At 56.1% G+C, this 22,613-nt stretch overlaps 3 protein-coding genes across 7 annotated transcripts in view; 2 read left to right on the top strand and 1 right to left on the bottom strand.

Moving 5' to 3' along the window:
- The window catches only part of LINGO3 (leucine rich repeat and Ig domain containing 3), a 32,672-nt gene extending 27,079 nt beyond the window's left edge, over positions 1-5,593 (top strand). For all 5 annotated transcript variants that reach the window (XM_032711729.1, XM_032711728.1, XM_032711732.1 and 2 more), the window contains one exon: positions 3,717-5,593. In XM_032711729.1, coding sequence (XP_032567620.1) covers positions 3,717-5,566 — 1,850 coding nt within the window. In that variant the 3' untranslated portion in view covers positions 5,567-5,593. The remainder of the gene's footprint in view (positions 1-3,716) is intronic.
- Positions 5,594-11,730: 6,137 nt separating this feature from the next.
- On the top strand, positions 11,731-15,554 carry PEAK3 (PEAK family member 3). Its single transcript, XM_032711699.1, has 4 exons — positions 11,731-11,837; positions 12,501-12,616; positions 12,835-13,493; positions 13,957-15,554. Exons 1-4 carry the CDS (start codon positions 11,731-11,733, stop codon positions 14,956-14,958), a joined length of 1,884 nt encoding a protein of 627 aa, XP_032567590.1. The 3' UTR covers positions 14,959-15,554.
- A 2,468-nt stretch (positions 15,555-18,022) lies between these two features.
- On the bottom strand, positions 18,023-22,383 carry OAZ1 (ornithine decarboxylase antizyme 1). Its single transcript, XM_032711734.1, is given in 6 exon segments — positions 18,023-18,567; positions 18,654-18,739; positions 19,317-19,489; positions 19,609-19,695; positions 19,697-19,754; positions 22,179-22,383. Coding segments are annotated over 6 exon segments (651 nt in total). The 5' UTR covers positions 22,295-22,383; the 3' UTR covers positions 18,023-18,436.
- Between the last annotated feature and the right edge of the window lie 230 nt (positions 22,384-22,613).

Below are 22,613 nucleotides of genomic sequence, written 5' to 3'. Positions count from 1 at the left end.
CTCTTGGAGGAGCTGATGGTGCTGAGCACGTACCAGCAGAGCAGGAGCCGTCTGAAGGAGGTGGAAGGGACTGTGCTGCCTCCTCTGCTCTGGGAACAGGTGGGGAGAGGAGCGAAATCCCACCTGAAGGAATCATGGAATCCCAGCATAATCAGAATAAGGTTGGAAGGGACCTTAAAGCCCATCCAGTTCCACCCTCTGCCATGGGCAGGGACACCTTCCCCTATCCCAGGGTGCTCCAAGCCCCGTCCAACCTGGCCTTGGACACTTCCAGGGGTGGGGTGGGATGGGAATCAGTTCCCACGGAATGGCATTTACCAACCCAAACCATTCTATGATTCTGTGATCATCCAAGAACCAGTTCCTCCACACTGCTGGGACAGAATGGGCTCTGTGGCCACACATCCTGGTGGGGAAGGAGGCAGCGAGGGAGGGAGGGAGGCAGGGAGGGAGGAATGGGCTCTTCCAGGTGCTCACAAGTGGCCGAAGTGTCTCTGCTCTGGTTCCTGCCATCACAGCCCCTCAGCCCCAGGCTCTGCTGGCTCTGTGCCCCAGCCCTGCGTGCAGCAGGCGTGTGTTATTTTTAAAAACAAATTAAATGAGGAGAAGAGCCTCTATCTAGGCTTTGCATTGGAGGCTTAATTGGCCTGGCCCCCCGGGAGCAGGCGAGCCCGGGACTATCGCAGTAACGAGCTATTAATAAACAACCCGGCTTGGACCGGGGGCCCAGGGGTCACTGCAGGGGACTGGAGTCTCTGCTGCTGGGGCAGCTCCTGCAGGGTGTCCTGGGCTGGCAGAGACCTGCAGAGACAGAGCCAACCTTGACTCCTGAGCTCGTATGGCCCTGGATTTGCCAGGAGGGGCTCACCCAGTACCTGTTAATCCCCTCTGTGGGGTTTGCTGAGGGTGTTGGGGCTGTGCCCAGCTTCACCAGAGCACCCACGGGTGCCAGGGCAGCCAGCACCAGCAACAACAAATGTTCCTGTTCCTCCTCCTGGGCTGGAGGAGGCCTGTTCCTCCTCCCAGGTAAAACTGCGAGAGCCATCGCCCACCTCCACAGCTGTCAGCAAAATGTTAGAGCTTCCCACTGTTTTATGGATAACCGGGCAGTGACTGTCCATCCAAACCCAGCAGGAACAGGTAAAACCACCCAAACAGAGGGCAGATAACTCCAGCAGCCAGGATTCCTGCCCCTGCCGTGGGGGTGCCTGGACCAGACATGGGACAGGGGTTGCCAGGGTGGCTGTGGAGCAGGGAGGTGAGCCCGGGGCTGTGGCTCCCGCTGCCCATCTGCCAGGGAAAACAGCTCCAGCAGGTCCATACCTTTGCTTAGAGGCTCGGGTGGCCGCAGTAGTAACCAAAAGTGGAGTCGTGTTACCCGGGGCTCATTCATAATGAACACGAGGCAGAGCTGGGCTGTGCTCGGCTGCCTCGGGCAGGGAGGGGAAGGGCAGAAACCCCCAGCCCCCGGCAGGGAGTGATGGGAGGCACAGTGGGGGAGACCCTCAGCCTGGCAGAGGCACCCGGGCACGTTTATTTATTTAAATAGAACAAAGAAGTGTCCCAATAAACTGGGGAGGGTTTTCCCTGTGGGTTTGCTGGTCGTGCTTGGTCACATCCTGCCCGTCGGTGACAGAGCAGGAGCAGAGCCTTGAGAACCAGGAGGACCCAGAGGAGCTGCTGCCACCTCACCCCAGAGCCAGCTCAGGTTCCCGGGGCCACCAGCCAGCACAAAGTGGCTCCTGGCACTGGAAGGCAGAGGTTGCCAAGCAGCTCCAGCCACATCCCCAGGGGGCATTTGGGGACCCCAGTTGGATGGGGGGGTTGGGTGCAAGGAGTGAATCTGAGCAGTGCTGGGGAGAGGGGAAGGAGGGGCGGGGCAGCGGGGGGGTCTCCAGTCCCACCCCACTGTCCCCAGCAAGGGAAGCCAGTGCTGTTAAATCCCCTCCCTGTGGTTGTGTGAAACGGTGACACTTCCCTGTTGGTTTGAGTTCGTTGGAAGAAAAAGGGAAGTGTGGCAAAATTAAGACGTGTACCAAAAAAAAAAGTGTCATAGAATCATAGAATAGAATCGTTGAGGGTGGGAGATCCCTCTGAGATCATCGAGTCCAACTGTTACCCCAGCACTGCCAAGGCCACCACTTGTCCCTCAGCCCCCCATGTCCATAAAAGATAATCTCCCAGGTTCCAAAATTGCACCAGGGAATGGGTTTATTGCCAGAAATTGCTTTGCTTGGGTAATGGGATCAGGGCAGAAAATCATCCATGGAGATTGCATCCTTCCTCTGCGAGCACAGAGAGATCAGTAATCCTCCTCAGCTCCCCAAGGCTGTTCCCAAGTGCCTTGGGCAATGCTTTTGGGCAATGAGGACATGCAGAGGCACTGAGATGGATTTGAACATGCAGCCACACCACCATGGCCTTGAGCAGCCACAGATGTCACGTCCTGCTGAGTGATGGACACATTTGGGAGCCCTGATGTGCCCAGAGGGACAGAAGGGAGTGTGTGAGGGAGGCTTGGGCTTGGTCTAGTGCTCCCCAGAGCCACAGTTTGGGCTTCCCTGAAGGGCTGGATCCAGCCTGGCTGCCCCGGGAGGCTGCACACCACTTTGTCCCAGTGCTATGGGAATGATGGGACAAAGGCCCCCTTACTGGGGGGAAGTCAATGCCCCACTCACTGCACCTCTACGGGGGTGGCTGGAGGTACCCCAATGTTCCCTTGTCAGACCCAAAAACGCCCTACGGCGCCCTGACCGAGCAACTCTGCCACTTAATTAGGTTAATGACCGTGTTTCATTAAGGAGAGGCGGCGCTGGGAGATGCCTTTCCAGGCAGCCCAGCAGATTTGGGGCACGGGAGGGGACACGGGGTGGGAAAGGGGAAGCAAAGAAAAGGGAAAGCGGCGGCCAAGTGCTAATCCCTGGAAAGGGGGGCAGCGGGGGCACAGCGGCGTTAATCCCTCGGCGGCAAAGATTGTGCCCACGGCCGCCTTAATCCCGCCCCCCGAGGGGGAAAGGGGTGTGGGGACAAGGGCCAGTCCCTACGTGCGACACCAAACGTCCCCAGTCCTGCGGGACCGCGCCGAGCCCAGGGCCGGGATTTGGGGCTTCCAAAAAGGCCCGTCCGAAGGTGGCTGGTGCTGGGCTTAGGAGGGAGAGAGGGGCTTGGATTTGTGCCGCTGGATGAGAGGAGGGCCCAGCCTGGCAGGGAACGGAGGGGACGGGGCATCCCACCCATGTCACGAGCTTGCAAGGCCTCTGCCAGCATCTCTTTGCTCCTGCACTGCCCGGGGGGGTCTGTGCTGTCCCGGGGTGCTCTTTGCTCCTGCACTGCCCCGGGGGTCTGTGCCCCCATCATCCCGGGGTGCTCACAGTCCCCTGTGCCCGTGTGTGCCCCATCAGGGGAACAGAGCAGGGCGAGCCAGGGGCAGAGGCTGAGCTGTGGGTCTGCTGCTGTGGCTCCTCTGGCAAACCTCTCCCCTGACTCCGTTTCCCTGTTCTCCTGACGGGGTGCGCACAGTGAGGCTCATTTACCCCAGGTTTGCACAGGGCATGATCACCAGGTCACACACTGGGTGCTGAGAAAAGGATCTGGAGGGTTTCCTGGGGGAATTGGGACCTTATCAGCCCACAGGCCATGGTTTGAGGACCACGTGGGGGACCTGGGACCGTAGGACTCTGTTAGTCTGCACTGACTCCACGTGTCTCCCCTGGCAGGCTCACGGGCGGATGGTAGTGAGCCCCTAGAGATGCTCCACACAATGACATGTTGGCTCCCAGTCCTGGCCCTGCACGTGGTCCTGCTGAGCCCCCCGTGGGTGGGATCCTGCCCCGCCCGCTGCGAGTGCGCCCCGCACCTCAAATCCGTGGTGTGCCACCGCAAGCGCCTCACCTCCATCCCCGAGGGCATCCCCACCGAGACCAGGATCCTGGAGCTCAACAAGAACCGCATCCGCTGCCTCAACCCCGGGGACCTGTCCCCGTACCCGCTGCTGGAGGAGCTGGATTTCAGCGAGAACATCATCTCCAATGTGGAGCCCGGAGCCTTCAGCAACCTGTTCAACCTGCAGACCCTGCGGCTGCGGGGGAACCAGCTCAAGCTCATCCCCCCTGGGGTCTTCACCAAGCTGACCAACCTCACCCTCCTGGACATCAGCGAGAACAAGCTCGTCATCCTGCTGGACTACATGTTCCAGGACCTGCGGAACCTGAAGAGCCTGGAGGTGGGTGACAACGACCTGGTGTACATCTCCCAGCGCGCCTTCTCGGGGCTACTGGGCCTGGAGCAGCTGACCATCGAGAAGTGCAACCTGACCTCCATCTCGGCCGAGTCGCTCTCCTACCTCCAGAACCTGGAGGTGCTGCGGCTCCGCCACCTCAGCATCTCTGCGCTGGAGGACCAGAACTTCAAGAAGCTCTACAACCTCCTGCAGCTGGAGATTGACAACTGGCCACTGCTGGAAGAGGTCTCCCCCACCAGCTTCCAGGGCCTGAACCTCACCTCGCTCTCCATCACCTACACCAACATCACGGCCGTGCCCGCCGCCGCCTTGAGGAACCTGGTGTACCTGCGGTACCTCAACCTGTCCTACAACCCCATTAGCACTGTGCTGAAGGGCTCCTTTAAGGACCTCATCCGGCTCCAGGAGCTCCACATCGTGGGTGCCCTCCTGGTGTCCATAGAGCCGCAGGCTTTCTCTGGCCTGAGACAGATCCGGCTGCTCAACCTCTCCAGCAACTTCCTGTCCACGCTGGAGGAGAGCACCTTCCACTCGGTCAACACACTGGAGACGCTGCGGGTGGATAGGAACCCCCTGGCCTGCGACTGCCGCCTCCTCTGGGTCCTGCAGCGGCGCAAGACGCTCAACTTCGACGGGCAGCAGCCCATGTGCTCCTCCCCGCCCGAGATCCAGGGCAACGCCCTGCGGGACTTCCCGGACTCGGTGCTCTTCGAGTACTTCACCTGCCAGAAGCCCAAGATCCGGGATCGGAAGCTGCAGCACGTGACGGCGCGGGAGGGCCAGTCCGTGTCCTTCCTGTGCCGGGCAGACGGGGAGCCCGAACCCTCCATCGCCTGGGTGTCCCCCCAGCACCGCATGATCACCACCCGCAGCACGGGCAGGGCCACGGTGCTGCCCGGGGGCACCCTGGAGATCCGCTTCGCCCAGGTGCAGGACAGCGGCACCTACATCTGCATCGCCAGCAACGCCGGCGGCAACGACACCTACTTTGCCACGCTGACGGTGAAGGGGCGCCCGGTCGACGGCGCCCACCGCGCCAACCGCACCCTGTACCTCAGCGACTTCAACGACACCTTCTACAACGACACCCAGGTCTTCTTGAAGTTTACCTTGGACCTCAAGACCATCCTGGTCTCCACAGCCATGGGCTGCATCACCTTCCTGGGCGTGGTGCTCTTCTGCTTCCTCTTGCTCTTCGTGTGGAGCCGCGGCCGGGGGCAGCACAAGAACAACTTCTCCGTGGAGTATTCCTTCCGCAAGGTGGACGGGCCCACCACCACCACGGGCCAGGGAGGGGCCAGGAAGTTCAACATGAAGATGATCTGAGGCTCTCCTGGAGGAGAAGCTTTGTCTGCTGCCCAGCCCCGGGCGCGGCTGCGGCGGGACGGGGCCGGGAGGGGTGTGGGAGCACCGCTGTAATCCCGGGGCTGGCGGTGGGATGTGGCTGGAGACACACCAGAGGTGCCACAGGCCAGCAGGAGCAGAACTGGGTGGACCTCAGGGTCGGGGAGGGATGACCCCAGTGTCCCAGCCCTGCGGGGCCCTCAGTGAGCCCTCAGCTCAGGGGCCATCCCAGCTCCAGGGGCTCCCAATGTAGCCGGAATTTTTGCTACCAACTATGCATTTCTCGAGCCAAAAGATCAGCAGCATTTGGGCCTGGGAAAAAAAAACACTTTCTGGTTTTTTCCCCCCTCTCCCTTTTTTTTTTAAGAGACTCTTAAGAAAACTTTCCTGGTGGTCGTTTATGGTTCTTTTCTTGGTGTTGGTGGGGTTTTTGGTCCAATGATTTATTTTTTTTTTTATGAATTTCCAAGAGAAAAGTCTTCCGGCGCGATGCGGGACTGGGGGCTCCGGGGGAGGTTGTGCCAAGCCGGGGTGTCTCCTCCAGCCCCTTGGCAAGGACAGACCCACCAGGGCACAGCTGTGCCTTGAGAGTTTCCCATCTGTCAGTTTAAGATGCAGCGTCTGCCAACACGGGAGTCTGGGGATGCTCCTGCACAAGCAATAATAACCCACCCAGGGCCAGGCTCTCAGGCGGTGTCAGCAGGAAAAAAGGGACAAAAAGGGCAAAATGAGGCCAAGATCATTAAAATCAAGAGGAGCAGCCCCAAGGTGATGTGTTTGAATCCACCCAAGCCACTGTAGGAGTGGTGGGGTGAAAGGGTTGAGATTCCTGCAAAAGGCACTTTTTGGTCTGTTTTCTTTGGATTGCAAAGTTGAAATCCATGGGAGAGCAGGACCTGGCTTGTCCTGTGCAGGGAGGCCCTTCAGCCTGCAAAAGAAAAGCAGGGAAAGGCTGGGAACAAGCAGTTCAGGGAGAACGTCCTGGCTGGCACCTCCATGGTGTCCATGTGGATCCTGCACCCTCCGGTGCTGGAAGCAGCAGGGCAATGTCCCCGGGCCTGCCCGGGGGTGGGTCCTGCCTTCCCATCCCATCCTACCCAGGCTTTGCCCTGGCTTTGCCTCTGGGCACAAGTTTTCAGGTGGGAGAAGGAGTGGAGCTGGCCCAGCTAGAAGGGAAGAGCCTGGATGTGGCCTGGACGATCCAGGGAGCCCATGGCTTCCTCCTCCTCCTCCTCCTCCCCTCTCCCGCCTCCTCCTCCTCCTCCTCCTCCTCCTCCTCCTCCTCTTTCTCCTTCCATGTGCACCGCGGGGGGTTGTTGCTGCAGGTCCCACCTCTGTCCCCATTCCTGCAGGCACGTCCCCCACCTGGATGTCCCTTCTCCAGCTGGGAATGGTCAGGCTGGGAGCTGGAGGAGGCACCTGCCCGTCTCCTCATGGGCACCCCAGGGGATGCACCAGGGACAGGGGCACCCGAGGGGCTTTGCTTTGTGGGGCACAAGTGGCTGCTCAGAACGTCCCCCACACCCTGGGTGCCCCCCAGCCCCGAGGGGAGAGAGGGGCAGCCCCCAGCCCTCCTCCCTGAGGGGCTCACCAGGCTGCTCCCACCTCTGTGGCACTGCCAGGATCCAGCCCCAACAGGGTGGGGATGGTGCCCATCTCTCCCCATCCATCCCTCCATCCCTCCCTCCCCTGGCAGCCCCCGCATGCCCGGTACCCCCGGCTCCCTGAGCCGTGCATGCCATGTCCTACCGGGGTCCCACCGGGGTCCCATCGGGGTCCCACCAGCCTCCCCCCCTGTTTGGTGTCTGGATGAGATTTTTTACCTGGGGGGTGGGGGGGTGGGGAGGGAGCGGGCCACAGACCCTCACAGAGGGAGCAAAGGCAGGTTTGGGCAGTGCAGACCTGGTCCAGTTTTATATGTAACGAGCATGTGAAATGTATTTGTGAGCAAAAAAAAAACCTAAAAAAAAAGGAACTTCTGTGGCTCGTTTGGTTTTTTCCCCCTTTTCTCCCTCATGGGCCTCAATAAGAAAAGACGAAATCAGAGGGCAAACCCCTGGAAATGGCAGGAGCACCTGCACCACAAGCAGGATTCGTGCCTTTGTGCTCTCCAGACCTGCTCCAGCCAGGGAAGCCCCAGGATTCCAGCAGACCTTCCCCCCCAGGGCTCTGCTGGGGTTTGCAGCCCTTCAGCCCCTCAACCCCACAAACCCCATAATAAACAATGCTGAACCACCTCTCAAGGGTACCAAAGTCCATATTAATAACTAATAAATGATTAATGCACGTGTGTTAACCAACTGCCACTGCTATTAATCTGGTTTTAGTTATTGATGGGTGTTCATAAGGATACACCTGAACATCGACAGCGTCACAAACGACTGGGACACAGCTCTGGAAGGGACAGGGAGCATGTTGGCAGGTGACCCAGAACTGGGAGGAGCTGCTGAGTCCCCCGAGGGCAGGGAGGGCCTGCAGAGAGACCTGGACAGATCCAAGGGCTGGGAATCACCAACCATGGGAAGTTCAACACGGGGAAGTGCAGGAATTCTGCCCCTGTGATGGGGCAACCCCCGTTGGACAGACTGGGAATGAGAGGCTGGAAAGCACTGCTGGGAAAGGGCTCCGGGGATCCTGGTGGTACCAGTTGTTCCTGAGTCAGCAGTGCCCTGGCAGCCAGGAGGGCCAACCCTGTCCTGGGGGCATCAGGGAGGGGATTGTCCCGCTCTGCTCTGCCCTGGAGTGGCCTCACCTCAACACTGGGGCAGTTTGGGGGTACACAGACCTGAAGCCATTGGAGAGTGTCCAAAGGAGGGCAACGGAGATGGGGAAGGGCTTTAATTTGAAGGCGTGTGAGGACACTGAGGGCACTTGGTGTGTTCAGCTGGACAAGAGGTGACTGAGGGGAGACCTCACTGCAGTTCCAGCTTCCTGGGAGGGGCAGAGGAGGGGCAGAGGAGGGGCAGGGACTGAGCTCTGCTCTGGGGGCACCAGGGACAGCAGCCAGGGAATGGCTGGAGCTGTGTCAGGGCAGGGGCAGTTTGGATCTCAGGAAAAGGTTCTTCCCCCAGAGGCTGGTTGGGCACTGCCCAGGCTCCCCAGGGCAGTGGGCACAGCCCCAAGGCTGCCAGAGCTCCAGGAGGGTTTGGATGATCCTCTGGGGCACAGGGTGTGACTCTTGGGGATGGGCCTGTGCAGGACCAGGAGCTGGATTCAATGATCCTTGTGGGTCCCTTCCAACTCAGCCTATTCTGTGATTCTGTGACTCTGAGGTGGTTCCTCTTCTACTCCTGAAGTGACCCCCTTGGTCCCCTTTCCCGTCCCACCAGCCCCAGGACCAGCCTGACCCCACACAAGGCCATCCCAGCCCTTGGCTGAGCTGCCATCACCGTCCCCACGAGGCCAAGGCCACCCCGGTGTCCCTTGCCCCTGGCTGGGGCCCCCCTGTCCTTGTGTCCCCCACAAAGGGGCTGCTGCACCTCCCCCAATCCCACCGTGTCCGTCTGTCAGGCTCGGTGCCTGCCCTGCTCCCGTGCCAGTCCCGGCTTTCCCGGCTTGGACTGGCACTGGGAGGCTGCGGGGTGGTGGAAGCAAAGCAATACCTCCATCTGCTGGAGAAAAGGGTCCTGGGCCAGTTCCAGCCTCTTCACCCCAAAATTCCATCCCCCACTGCTCCCCCGGGCCGGGGAGGCTCCCAGCACCCACCTCATGGGCAGAGGGAGGGTGGCCCTGGTTGCAAAATGAGCAGGATGATGCAGCCCCCACAGGCTGAGCAGGAGAGAAAAGAGGAAATTGGGGGTTTTTGCTTGTACAAAAGTCCTGCCTGGCACAGGAGTGCCCAGGAGGTGAAGAGTTGGGGTTACAGTTCATGCCTGTGCCCAAGGGTTTGGGGGCAATGTGGCCTCAGGGATACCCCTGGGAGTTAGGACTCACTCCTTCAGCAGTTTTTGGGAATGAGCTGCCAGGATGGAAGATGCTGAGAGATGGTTTCAGTGCCCACAGTGCCCACACGGCCCAGCAGTGCCACAGGGATCACCCCGACCTGCCCTGAACCGGGCACAGAGCATCCCCACAGCAGCCATGGGTTGGGAATAATGTCATGGAAACAACCACCAAAAGATAAAGGCCATTAGGAAAATGCAATTTTCCAGCTGGTGCCTTTAAAGGTCCTATTTTCCCTCTGGGAAGAGAAACCATTTTCCTTGGGAATCAAAGAGTCTGTGGTTCCCTGTGAGGGTGGTGAGGCCCTGGCACAGGTTGCCCAGAGAAGCTGTGGCTGCCCCATCCCTGGGAGTGTCCAAGGCCAGGTTGGATGATGCTCCGCTCCCCACTTCCCATCCTGGTTTATTTTGTCAGCAAAGGCTGCACAGTGAAACCCAGTAAGTCACCCTCAATTCTCATCCGTGTTTTTTGAAGGCAGATGCTGCCAAGGAAAGCAGCATTTTTCATAAGCTTCATAAAATACCTTGGTTTGTGGGGTTTTATGGGGGTTTCCCCTCAGTCAAACCCAGCAGAATCACCACGAGCACGAGGAACTGGATGATCACAGAATCATGGAATGGTTCGGGTTGGTAGGTGCCATTCTGTGGGAACTGATTCCCACCCCACCCCTGGAAGTGTCCAAGGCCAGGTTTGATAGGGCTTGGAGCACCATGGCAGGGGGTGGAATGAGATGGGCTTTAAGGTCCTTCCCACCCAACCCATCCTGTGACTCTGTGCTTTGCTGCTGCTCAGAGCAGTTTGTGTCACTGTCATGGACATAAATGACACACAAACACTGACTCCCTTGCTGACCACCATCAATAAGCCCCAAATCCTCCTGGATCTTAAATATTCCACTTATATTCTTCATTTTTACAGCATTTTAGCCCTGGGTGAGGTGTTGAGGGAGCAGCACCAACCCAAGCCTCACTGCCAGGCAGGGTGGGCTGCAGCCCCTGGGCACCCCAGAAAGGTGCTGGCAACCACCTGGGGTGGATGGTGCAGGAACCATCCAAGCTGGCATCTCCCAGAGTCCTGCCCACCCTCCTGAGCTGGTGCCAGATTCAAGGATGACTCAGCCCCCACATGGATTTTTATCAGCTCTAACACATGGCCTGGGCTTCACAGAAATGGCCCCTGGCCAAGGGCCAACAGGCACAACCTCCCAGTTTGCTTGGGGTCAGCTGGGAAATGGGGGTTGGAAAATAAAGACATGGGGGAGAAACCCTGGAGGAGGGTGGTCTCCTACTTCAGGTTCACAGCACCCACTGAGGCCCACCCCGGGCCCCCAGAGCCCTGGAGAGGTGCCCAGTCCCAGGGCTGTGTGGTCAGGCTCCAACAGTGAAAACACGGTGGATAAATCCACTTTCTTCATGGAATCCTCATCCCCTAAATCTTCATCCCAGCCTCGCTGCTCCCGGGGGAAATCCCTGCAGTTGGTTTCTACCCACCCCACAGTGGCACCACTAACAAGGGCCATCAGTGAGTCACTCATTATTCCAAAGACTGAATAGAAGGGAGGAAATATTAAAATATTCTGAGGTTTAGAAGGTTAAAAAGGTAACTTTATCCCAGAGGGGACAGGCAGCAATGGGAGGAGTTTTTCCAGCAGCTGAGCTGGGTCATTCATGCTCTCTGAGCACCTGTAATGTTCTGGAGACCAAAAAATGTGTTTTCTAAGGACTGCGCTCCTCTGGTTCAGCAGCTGCAGGAAATCCCAGCAAAAACATGGAAGAACACAAAACAATTCCACCTTGAAACACAACCTGGAGAGAAGGGAATTAATTATGCGACCTGGAAAGTTTTTATGGTGGGAATCCCTCTTTCAACACAACTGCCATCCATGAAGTCACCTCCAAAGCCATCCCTAAAGCCATCCATGAAGGAGGAGGAGTGTGAAGCTCCACGAGCAGCTTGAGGGACACAAATCCAGTGCCCCAGGATGGACCAAAGGTGACGGAACAGCCACGGCCACGACCGGAGCCTCCACTGGCAGCACATGGAGCGATGCCGGGGCTGCTGGGGGGCTCTGGGGGCTCTGGGGGCTCCAGGGAGTGAGGCCCAACCTCCAGCTTCCTTTAGACGTGCAAGAAGCAGGTTTTGAAAGAACATCCTCCCACAGAGGGGGTGCAGAGAGTTGCTCAAGGGCGATTCCCAGCAGCGCCATGGCCGGAGCCCAGCGAGCCCGGGATGGGCAGTGGGAGCTGCTGCGAATCCGGGACATGGAGTTGGAGCCCCCCAGGCCTCCTTTGCTGCCAGGGAAAACTCCGAGGTACCAAACTGCTCTGCAAACGGGGCCCGGGCAGGAGCTTCCCGGGCATGGCTGCTCCAGGGCAATGATCCAGGGTCCAGGGGGTTCAGGGGGTCTGAGGGGGGCACAGCCTGGGATTGCTCAGCAGGGGCTGTCCCAGCAGAAGGAGGAGGTTTAGAGGAAGCCGCGGCGGTTTCGGTGCCGTTGGGAGCAGCAGAGTCAGCGCCGGCCAGGACGGGGAAGCGAAAGCAGCGGCTCCGTCCCACGGCCCTCCTCCTCCCCTGGCTCTGCCCTCTCCCTCCCCGCACACAGACCCCCGTCCTGCCCCCCCGAGCCTGCCTGGGGGTGACAAAGACTTTTCCTGCTCTTGTCTCACACCTCTCCCACCGTCCTGTCCTCCTCGAGGTCACCCAACAGGTCCCCCAGGGCAGACTCCAGTCCCTGCACCCACCAGGATGTCACTCAGTACAGGGGGAGCCCCCGAGGCAGCTCCCACTCCCGGCACCCCCCGAGCAGTGACGGGAGTCACTGTGCCACCAAACTTGCTGTGTTTTGTCCCAAAACCCCACCACCAACCCCCCCCCAGGCCGCTGCTTCCCCTTTTCTCTTTATCCTTCCTGTGAGCCGGCACGGAAAGGAGTCAGAACCCCCCCGGGGGGTGACACCGATCCCGGCTCCCTGCAGGGCCAGAGCCCATTCCCGCTGCGCCAGCCTGGACTTGCGTGCCCCCGGAGCGCCCACCCCCATGGGGGACACCCCGCCCCGGCCCCCCGACCCAGCCCTCATCTACAGCAACGTGGGTGAGTGACATCCCGACCCCGCTGTCCCCCTGCCCGCCGCGGTGTCACCTCGGACGGGGGGGATGGAGCCACTGCTGTCCCCGTCCTCCCCCGCGGTACCCGGTCACCTCTGCGGTGCTGGGGCTGGAAATATCCAGGGGGGCAAAGAACGACGTGTTTGTACTCCCATCCTGCTCCCACTTTCTTCTCCTCTGTCACGTCTGTTCCTCCCTCCCCAGGAGAGCTGCGGGCTCACCTCACCCCCCCCAAGGCGAGCCGAGGGGAAGGAGCTGGGAGATCCCTCTCTCAGCCCAACCAGGAGCCACTGCCTCCCCCATTGCCCAAAAAGCAGCTCCAGAGAGCAGAGTCCCTCCCGGAGCAGGGACCATCCCTCCACTGCCAGGGTGACCCCACACCATGGGCCGGCAGCATCCTCTACAGCGTCCCATCCCACCTGCCGCACGAGGAGGGGACTCCCAGCTCCACCCTCCGTCGGGACAGACCCTCCTGCGGACCCAAGAAGCCCCTGACCAAGTCCCAGAGCCTGGGGGAAGCGGTGGCCTGGAGCAGCCCCCGGGAAGACCCATCCCCCAGGCTGAGGGAGCTGACGTTCGGGACGGCGGACGGGGAGCTGGGGCAGCTCCTGCCTGGCCCGGCTGGGCTCTGTGGGGTGCTCTTGGGGTGCCAGGCAGGCACCTTGGCCCGACTCTCAGCTCGGATCCAGGAGGAGCTGGTGGGGCTGGAGGAGCAGCTGCAACTGCTGGAGGCCGAGCTGGTGGGAAAGCACTGGGGAGCCCTGAGGATCCTGGAGCCGGAGCCGTGCTGTGAGAGCGGGGACGCCTGGTACTTCAGGGTGGGCTTCACCTTCGGGCAGAGCCAGCTGGAGTTGGCAGCCAAGGTAAGGAGGGAGTTGGTAAAATGTCCCTGGGTGGTGCAGAGGGAGATGGCTCCTGCCCCATCATGCAGCAGCTTCCCCTTTCTGCACCTACTTCTGCATTTCCTGAAGGACATGGTGCTGCTGGCAGGGGTGACAAGGGTGACACTCCCGTGGGTGACGCTGCCATGGGCCCAAGGAGAACGGCACTGCTGGGGAACATGTCCTGGCAAGTTGTCCAGAGGGGCCAGTGTATACAAAGGAGAGGATGGAGCAGGGTTGGCTGCTCTGGAGTGCAGGATGAGACCCATCCAAGCAGCTCTGCAGCTCTCCTGGGGGGCTACTCCATCCCCCCCTCATGTCCCAGTTCTTCCTCAAAGCCGTTCTGGCTCTGCCAGTGGGTTCAAAGGGTGGCCCTGACCTGCTGGGGCGGCCCACCCCATGGCTCTCTCCTGGCACAGTTGGCCATGTCCTTCTGTCCCTGCAGGTCCCCAAGCCGTGCTGCTCCAGCCTGGGGGTGCAGAGCTCCCTGGGGACACACTGCAGCATCCAGCGCCCGCTCGGCCGCTTCACCGACCGCCTTCCCTGGAAGCTGCTGCTCCCAGGAAACCCTGGAGAGCAGAGCCAGTCCTCTTCCAGACAGGAACCTGCCTGTCTTGCCACCCACCCTGTCCTGCAGGTGCTCATTTGTGCCGAGGTTCCCCACCAGACCCTGGCAGACTTTGTGAAGGGATCCCAGGGGTTGCACAGGACCAGCCCTGGGCACTACGAACGCCTGGGCTGCCTCCTGCTCCTGCAGCTGTGCCTGGGGCTGGAGCACCTTCACAGGCAGAACGGGGGGCAAGGGGACCTCAGCCCTGAGAACCTGCTGCTGGTGCAGTGCCCGTGTCCTCCTGGGAGCCAGCAAGGCAAGAAGGAGCCCCTGGGTCTGTCCCTCCCCCGGCTGCTCATCAGCAGCTTCTTCAAGGCCAAAGACAAGCGAAGACCTTGTTCCACCAGCCAAGAGCAGGACTGGACCAAGGGCCTGGCTGCACCCAGTGCCCCAGCAGCAGATGAGCTGAAGCTGGGCAGGCTGATCTATCAGATCCTGCATGTGGACATCTCTCTGGAGGACACCCTGGGGTTCAGAAGCAACAGGCTTCCCGAAATCCCTTCCCTGTCCATCTACTCTGCGGGACTCCGGCGCGTGGCCACACTGCTCCTCCACAGAGATCCCTCCAGGAGGGTCTCCATCCCCCAGGCCAGGAGAATCTTGCAGGTCCTGCTCTGGGGGCCACGCCAGGAGCTCTTTGCCAGGAGCAGGAAGACCCTCCCACTTCTCCAGAGCTGGGTGGAGGTGAAAAGGGCTCTGCTGCTCCTGAGGTTTGCGGAGAATTCGGCCAGGGCAGGGGGCAGACCTGGCCTTGAGGAGTGGTTGTGCTGCCAGTACTTCCAGGAGGTCACTGAACACACCCTCTACCAAGTCACCCAGGATCTCTACGCTCCCTAAAGCTGAGCTCAAGTTCAGCCCACCCAGAGGTCTCCTCAAGGCCAAGAGCCCAGTGGCCAAATCTGTCCCTGCCCACGGCAGGGGGGGGCAAACTAGATGGTCTTTAGGGTTCCTTCCAACCCAAACCATTCCATGATTCTGTGAAATCCACCAGTTCCTGAGGAACCCAGCTTTCACTGGGAAAACTGCAAATCCAAACCCACTTCCCCCACAGCTCATGAACGAGGGAGTTGGGACCAAGCTCACACACGGAGGGGGTGCTTTTACACCCTCACATGATTTTTGGTTGATGCTCTGAGTCTGGTTTATTGGAGCATCTCGGGAAACAGGGCTGGATGGGAGCCCCAAGCACCAATTTAGTGGCTGATTCTCCTGAGTAAAGTTTCTAAGGTTCAGAATTTGCACAAAACCCCCTCAGCCCCCTCCTGTGGCCACGAGGCTTTTGCTGTTTTTAGTAACACTCAAAGCCACACTTCACAACTTAAATGCACCCTCAGCAAAGGAGGAACACAGCAGCTCCCACGGCCTGAGCCTCTCAGAAACAATTTGTGGCACAGTCACAAATAAAAATGACAGTTTGAAGGGGGAAATGCAGCAGCCACACAGCTTCAATAAAACCTGGAGCTGAGCCTCTTAAACACTGGGCCTTTATGTGCTTCTTCGACAGCATTACACACTCCAGTGATGGATCCAGAGGGAAACACAAAGCCAAACTTCCCTGCCTGGGGGTGTTTAGCCAGCACGGCCTGAATGGTGTCCAGTAAATAGCTCAGGTGACTTTATGGGCACCAAGGAAGGGCTGATGCATCTGCTCCTTACTGTGACACACCACGTGGGACCTGCACCCTGGTCTCCAAACCCCTGTGGATGCTGAGGGACCATCGAGGCCCTGCTCAGGTCATTAAAATTATAACTCAGTAATTATTAATCTGCTCACAGCCATCTAGATTGGATATTAGGGAAAATGTCTTCACTACAAGGGAGGTCAGGCATTGAACAGGCTGCCCATGGCAGTAGTAGAGTCACCACCCCTGAGTGTTCAAAAAACACAGGGATGTTTTGGGGACATGGGTTAGTGGCGCCTGGGCAGTGCTGGGGGAGTGGCTGGATTTGATCTTAGAGGGCTGTTCCAACCCAAGCAATTCCAGAATTCTGTGGCTCCAAGGCCTGCCAGCAGCAGGAGCAGCCTGTGCACACAGCCAGCCCCGGGCAGCCCTGCTGTGCCCACGGCCACCCAAACCCCACAGAGCAGCCTCCTCGCCAAGGCTGCACCACCCAAACCCTGGCACAGGCACCACCCAAGCACAGAAACGGGGTTTGAATTCCATTATGGGATTTTGGGTGCCCTGCTGACCCCCCTCCCTTCCTGTAGTATCTGTCTTGGCTACAAGATGGCAGCACAGCCCATGGCATGGCAGCAGCTCCCCAAACACGGGCATCTCCTCCTGGACAAAGACAAAATCCGCTTCTGCAACCCAGGCTGGCAGCTGGGAGCACCCCCTCCCCTCCTGCCAGGGGCAGCTGGGAGCACCCAAGATCAGCAGAACATCTCCAGGGGACTGTGATGTTTAAGGCAGGAGCACAAACATCTCCCTGGGGAGAGTAAAATATGGCACAGGCAAAGGAAAACAGGAATTTTTCCGGACAACCAAGTTAGGGAGGTCAGTCCTTTGCCACCACCGGAGGGACAACCACCCTTGGTCACAGCACCTTATCCTGGAATCTTCTGAGTGGGAAAGGATCCCCAAGGATCACCAGTCCAATGCCTGGCCCTGCCCAGGACACCGCAGCAATCCCACCCTGTCCCTCAGAGCGTTGTCCAAACGCTCCTGGAGCTCTGGCAGCCTTGGGGCCGTGCCCACTGCCCTGGGGAGCCTGGGCAGTGCCCCAGCACCCTCTGGGGGGAAAACATTCCTGATACCCATCCCAAACCTCCCCTGACTCAGCTTCAGGCTGTTTTGTCTGTTTTTGGAGTCCTGTCACTGGCTTCCCAAAAATCCCTGTAGGAAGAGCAAGACTGTAGGGCCAGAAGAGAATTGGGAAGAGACCTGTGGGGAGGAAACCCCAGTTTGAAATCCACCGAGAACCCCAACCTCACACCACAATCACTGATCACTCCTCCTACCTCAGCATCCACTCCCTGCTGCATCTCCAAGCTGTTTCATGGAATATTTTGGTATATTCCACACAATTCCAGGACTTCCAAGCCCAGATCAGCCAAGGGATGGCCTGTGGGGTCACGGCATTCCTTGTTCCCAAAGCCAGGCTGGGGGGATGTCAGACCCACCCACCCCACCCCACCCCCCCCCCCGAGCACACACAGACACCTCGTGCTTCTATTTACACACTCCCAGCATAACCTATCCCAAATAACCCGTCCCCTGCTCCAAGGTTTTATACAGGAAAGATTCATTGGCTTAAACTGTGCCAAACAAGCCTGCAAGTATTGGGAAAAAAATGAAAATACCACACTTCAAAGCTCGGTTCTTTACAGACTTACGTAACTTCCACTCAATGATAATTGATAATTTTGGTCATTTGATAATTCCCAGCCCAAGTTTTGCTAATTCCAGCACCACAATGAGCCATTTTCCCTTCTGCTCACCAACCTAAACACCAACAGGTGACTGTGGACCCCAGCAACAGCCCCTCTCCTCACCCCTCAACCACAATCTGCCCCCCCAAGAAGAGTTCTGGGGCCTGCCCAGCCTCAGTGACACTGCTGAGCTGCACCAGTGCCACAACCCTTCCTAAATCACCACCAAAACACTCCTCAAGCCACCCTGCCCAGCCAACACCCTCCACTGCTACAGGGAACATTGAAATTACAGCTATTTAAGTTGCATATTTGATATTCAAAGCAGCCCCGAGTTTCTCTCACATTCCACTTGTGACTTCCCAACCAACTCATGCCCTAAGGATCCTAAAAACCCTAGCAGAGATCCCAATTACCAGTGGGAATGGCCAAGCTGCTAATTATTCATTTTTCCAGGATTGCTGGATTATTCCAAGCCCTGGCAGAGCACATCCATGAGTTCCAGTCAAGCAAAGAACAAGCAAAGCCTTTCCACACCTGCAACTTTAATGGTTGGGGCAGTTCCAGAGCCACCTCTTCAAGAAGTGTAAGTCTTTTTAAACAGCTTAAAACCAGCGATAAAAAGTAAAATATAAATTTTTATTTAGAATTAAAGCAAATACTTCAGTATCACAAACACAATATTAAACTTCAAGAAATATACTGCTAATTTGGAGGGAGCATTTATTTTTTTGCACAACCATGCACACAAAAAAAACAAAAAAAATCCAGAGAAAAGATGTGGAGCCTGAAATTTTCAACACCTCACCACCAAAAAAAAAAAGCAGCTGGGTCACAACGTTTCGTACAGAGTTATATAGACTGGAATAAGATGTTGACAAAATTTCTACAGAATCATCTTTATAGACAACAAGAAAGCTCTAAAGAGGCAAACATTGCAATCTAGTCTTCTTCTGCTGAGTCTCTCTCAAACGTGTAGGCCATGAAGCAAGCGTCTGGTCTCTTGGGGACAAGGGGATGCCCTGGTCTCACAATCTCAAAGCCCAAAAAGCTGAAAGTACGGAGCAATGCAGCTACAAAACAAAGCAGGAGACAAGTTTCATCCATGTGGTACTGCCCCACCACCAAACCCCATGGGAGAGCTGCCCAGAACACCCACCTCTGTCATCCCTGTTCTTGTGGAAACAAATGAACACGTGCTCCACTCGAAGCTGTTCTTCAGCAAATTCCAGAAGAACTGCAAAACTGAGGGAGAAACGCAAGGTGTGAGTGCACAGGGAATGTCCTGAAGGGATTGGAAGGGACACACAAGGATGGAGTCCAGCTCCTGGCCCTGCACAGCCCAACAATCCCAGCCTGCGCCCGAGTGCTGTCCAAACATCCCTGAGCTCTGGCAGGGCTGGCACTGGAAGCAAGAGCTTCCTTCAGAGATAGTGAGCCAATCCACACAGGAATTCCTAAGGAAGAGGCATGGCTTGGAGCCTCCCACCAACAGGAGATCCCTGAGCCCCAGGCTGACCTTGAGGGCAGAAATCTAAGTCTTAATGACACAGAAAACTTGTTCTCTGTTGCAGCTGAAGGAGGAGCTGCAGTGACAGACTCTGAGCCAGGCTGGAGTTCCCAGTGGATAAAACAGCCCAAAATCCCAGACAGTGGGATCCCAAATCCCAGGTGCTTCTGCCTGCAGCTCAAACCAGGACCACTGAGCTGCAATCTCTCACAGGAGAACATCCAGCACCATAATTACGCTTCAGTTTTCAGAACATAAAGAGTTATTCCAGCCCACTTCCAAGACAGGAGTTAATCCTGAATTTTCCCTCACCTGTCCTTGCTCCCCTCAGGCAGAGCACCACTGGGAATTTCTATGTAGAGGTTGTTGTTGTTCAGCACTGCTCTCCAACTAATGTGTTTGGCATCTGTAAGCCTTGACTGGACATTGAGAATTCTTGTCCTGTTGTTAGATGTTAGTTCTTCTGTTACATTCAGCCGATTATCCTGGAAATAAAAAGTGCAGGGTTATTTCTCCCATTCTTTCTGAAGAAGAGATAACTCCCATTTAATAAGATTGAGGCAAACAATCCATCCAAAAAGCTGTTTCTGCTCCTCATACTCACCGAATAAAATAAATTAGCTGAAAGATTGTGATCCCTCTGACTATTCCCTCGCCCACCTGGGATCTTCAGGGGTGGGTGAGGGACATCAGGAGCACCACCGAGGCCCCGGACCCAGGTTACTACAGCAATTGAAGGGAACCCTGGAACTGGAGAGGGACCACAGTTAGACAGGGATGGACAAAGGATTTACACAGTGATCAGATGGCAAGATTTAAATAATAAACCAAGCCTAGGCCAAGGGGCTCCTCCCACTGCATCCCCAGCAAGGGGGAAGACAAAGGAGTCTCCAGACCAGGGGCAGGAATTGCTTCATGCCCACAAAGCTGCTCCTGCAGTTCACTGAGGGAAAGACCAACTCAGAGAGGAAAAATTCTGCTGTGAGCCAGGTGTGTTTGTGTCCCAGGACAGGCCTGACCTGATCTCGGAAGGCCATTCTGCAGCAATGGGCTGTTTTCTCCCTCACCTTGCCCTCACTCAGCACAAACCCTGGCTGGTTTTTCCCTGGGATATCCAGCCCTAATTACCTCAGCCCTTCCCACCAGCACTCCCAGCTCGAGCTCAGGCAATTCCATGAAATATTTCAAGTAGGGACATCTGTGAGATTATTTCCACCACACTCAGGAGCTTGAGCTGAGCCCACACCTGAACATCTGCAAACCTCCAAAACCAGCCCCAAAGCCCTTCCCACTGAACTCCTGGGAGCGAGACTGCAGAGCTCGGGGCTCCGGGGTCAAAAACATCGAGTCTGGAGAGTGTGAAGGTTATTTTTAAGTTTCTGCCCATCCTCTGGAGCCCGTTTAACTCCTCCCGTGGCAGAGCAGAGCTGGCCCCTCCCTCTGCACCATCCTTCACCCGCAGGCTCAACTCTTGAGTTGCGTCATCTCAGCAGATGCAGCAATCGAGGCCCTTGGGGAGATTTTCACAATCGTCCTGTCTCGAGTGCCAGGAGCCACTGCAGCCATTTGCAAATCCGAATAAACAGCTCCAAAATAATCCTCCATTTTGCACCCCTAGCACGGCGATTTTGGGTGGGTTTTTTTCTTTTAAGGAGCTTGAAACTTGTGATGAATAATCCGTATTAGAAAGGCTGGGAATGAGCAGAGAGGGTAAATATGTGCTGGAAATTAAATTATATATATAAAAATTATATATATATAGCAATTAGTTTTTTGTTAAAAATTTATATTTTAAATTTTACGTTTATTTAAGATATTTTATATTTTGTATATTTTAAATACAAATTCAACTTTATGTTTATAGATTTAATATATTCATTTAAAATATAAATTTAACTTTATATGTTTTATGCATATTTATTTTACATATTTATTTAAAACATACATTTTAACTTGATTATTTATATGTTTATTCTACACATATTATTTTTTGATATTTATTTAAAATATAAATTTTAACTTTATATTTCTATTTATTTTACGCATGTTTATTTTATATATTTGTTTAAAATATAAATTTTAAGTTTATATTTTTATATTTATTTTACGCGTATTTATTGAAAATATAAATTCTATCTTTATTTATATATTTATATATTTATTTAAAACAATTTTTTAACTTGGCTATTAATTTATTTATCGTTATTTTAATATCTGAAATTTTAACTTTATACTTATATATTTATTTAATATCTTATATATTTAAACTGTAAAATTTTAACTTTATTTCATATGTTTACATATATTTATTTAAAATCTAAAATGTCAATTTTTTTTTTTAATGAAACCAGTGTTCAATTTTAGGCTGTTTGAAAGCCATTTTTCTTTAGTACCAGCGTTATGTATTTTATATCACAATGACTGTAAACTATACATTCCTGATCTCCCTTACAAATAAACCTTTAAACACCCTTTTCAGGAGGGTGCAATGGCAATCCCTATCACAATTTCACCTTTCTCCCCCATAAAATGTGGCGTAAAATAAAGGTTTCCAGCCACGAATATATTTTGGAGTGATGTTTACATGCATTTACGTCTCTTGGGAAATAAAAAAATCATCTTTATACCGCAGTCAAGTATAAAAACGGCTAAAAATCTCCTTTCACAGCCCACACACGAGGTGTAAAGGGCAGATCGGAGCCCTGAGCACCCCCCAGTTCAGATATTTTCTTTTCTCCCAGCACCTGTGCGGGCTCTTTAATCTTTCGGGTGAGTTTTTAACCACCAGTTGTAACACTCTTACCCTCGATTAGCTCTCCAGAGTGTCCACGGTTACATAAGGGGATAAACACCCTTCCATCTTTCCCTATCTTTGCTTAATTATTGCCTTTTTCTCCCCCCGCAGCCCTGCTGGTGTCCCCGGTGCCCTCAGGGGTGCCGAGATATCCCCAGGGAGCTCAAACCCCCTTTTTTCTGGTGGGTTTTTTCCACTCTCCCCCCACGCCTTTTCCCACAGGGCGGGGGCCAGGCCGCCCCTCCCCCGCTGCCCACGGGGCCTCCCCCACACCCTCCGCGGCCACCGGGGAGGCACCGGGCACGGGGACAACGAGGAGGAGGAGGGAGGCAGCGAGCGCCCGGCGGGTGCGGAGGCCGAAGGAGGCCGCGGCCCCTCACCTGCTCTGTCCGGTACTGAGGCTCAGCACAGCGGGCATGATGGTGCTTTTATTCCCCTCTTTCTCTCTAGCGAAGCAGTGGCTGTTGAGTATCCGTTGCAGGGAGGATTTCACCATCCGGCCGCTCTGGTCCGAACCCCGAAACCCTCCGCAGCCTCCGCCGCCGCTCCCCAGGCCCTGCTACACAAAATGGCACCAGCGCCGAAGTGGCTCCTTATATACCCTCTTGCGCCACGCCCTCCGCTGAGAGCACGCCCCTCTACGCGAGACACGCCCCCAAAGAGAAAGCGGTTTCATTGAGCGGTGCGGGTGTCAATCAGAAAACGTCGCTTTCTATTGGCTGAAGGGAGAGCGGGGGCGGGACAGTGAGCACGGGTTAGCAGGGGAGGCGGGGGGTAGCGGCGCGTTGTGATTGGCTGCGCGCGCCGCGGATGGG

Source organism: Chiroxiphia lanceolata, chromosome 27 (genome assembly GCF_009829145.1).
Source record: "Chiroxiphia lanceolata isolate bChiLan1 chromosome 27, bChiLan1.pri, whole genome shotgun sequence".
In the NCBI taxonomy this organism is placed as follows: domain Eukaryota; kingdom Metazoa; phylum Chordata; class Aves; order Passeriformes; family Pipridae; genus Chiroxiphia; species Chiroxiphia lanceolata.
This window is presented reverse-complemented; position numbering and strand designations above follow the sequence as displayed.

What these genes read in the sequence shown, in the direction of transcription:
- PEAK3 (XM_032711699.1), top strand. Translation starts at nt 11,731, where the DNA reads ATGGCCGGAGCCCAGCGAGCCCGGGATGGGCAGTGGGAGCTGCTGCGA. An exon ending in CTGCCAGGGAAAACTCCGAG is followed by an intron (nt 11,838 to 12,500) that starts GTACCAAACTGC and finishes GGCTCCCTGCAG; the next exon opens with GGCCAGAGCCCATTCCCGCT. An exon ending in AGCTGGAGTTGGCAGCCAAG is followed by an intron (nt 13,494 to 13,956) that starts GTAAGGAGGGAG and finishes CTGTCCCTGCAG; the next exon opens with GTCCCCAAGCCGTGCTGCTC.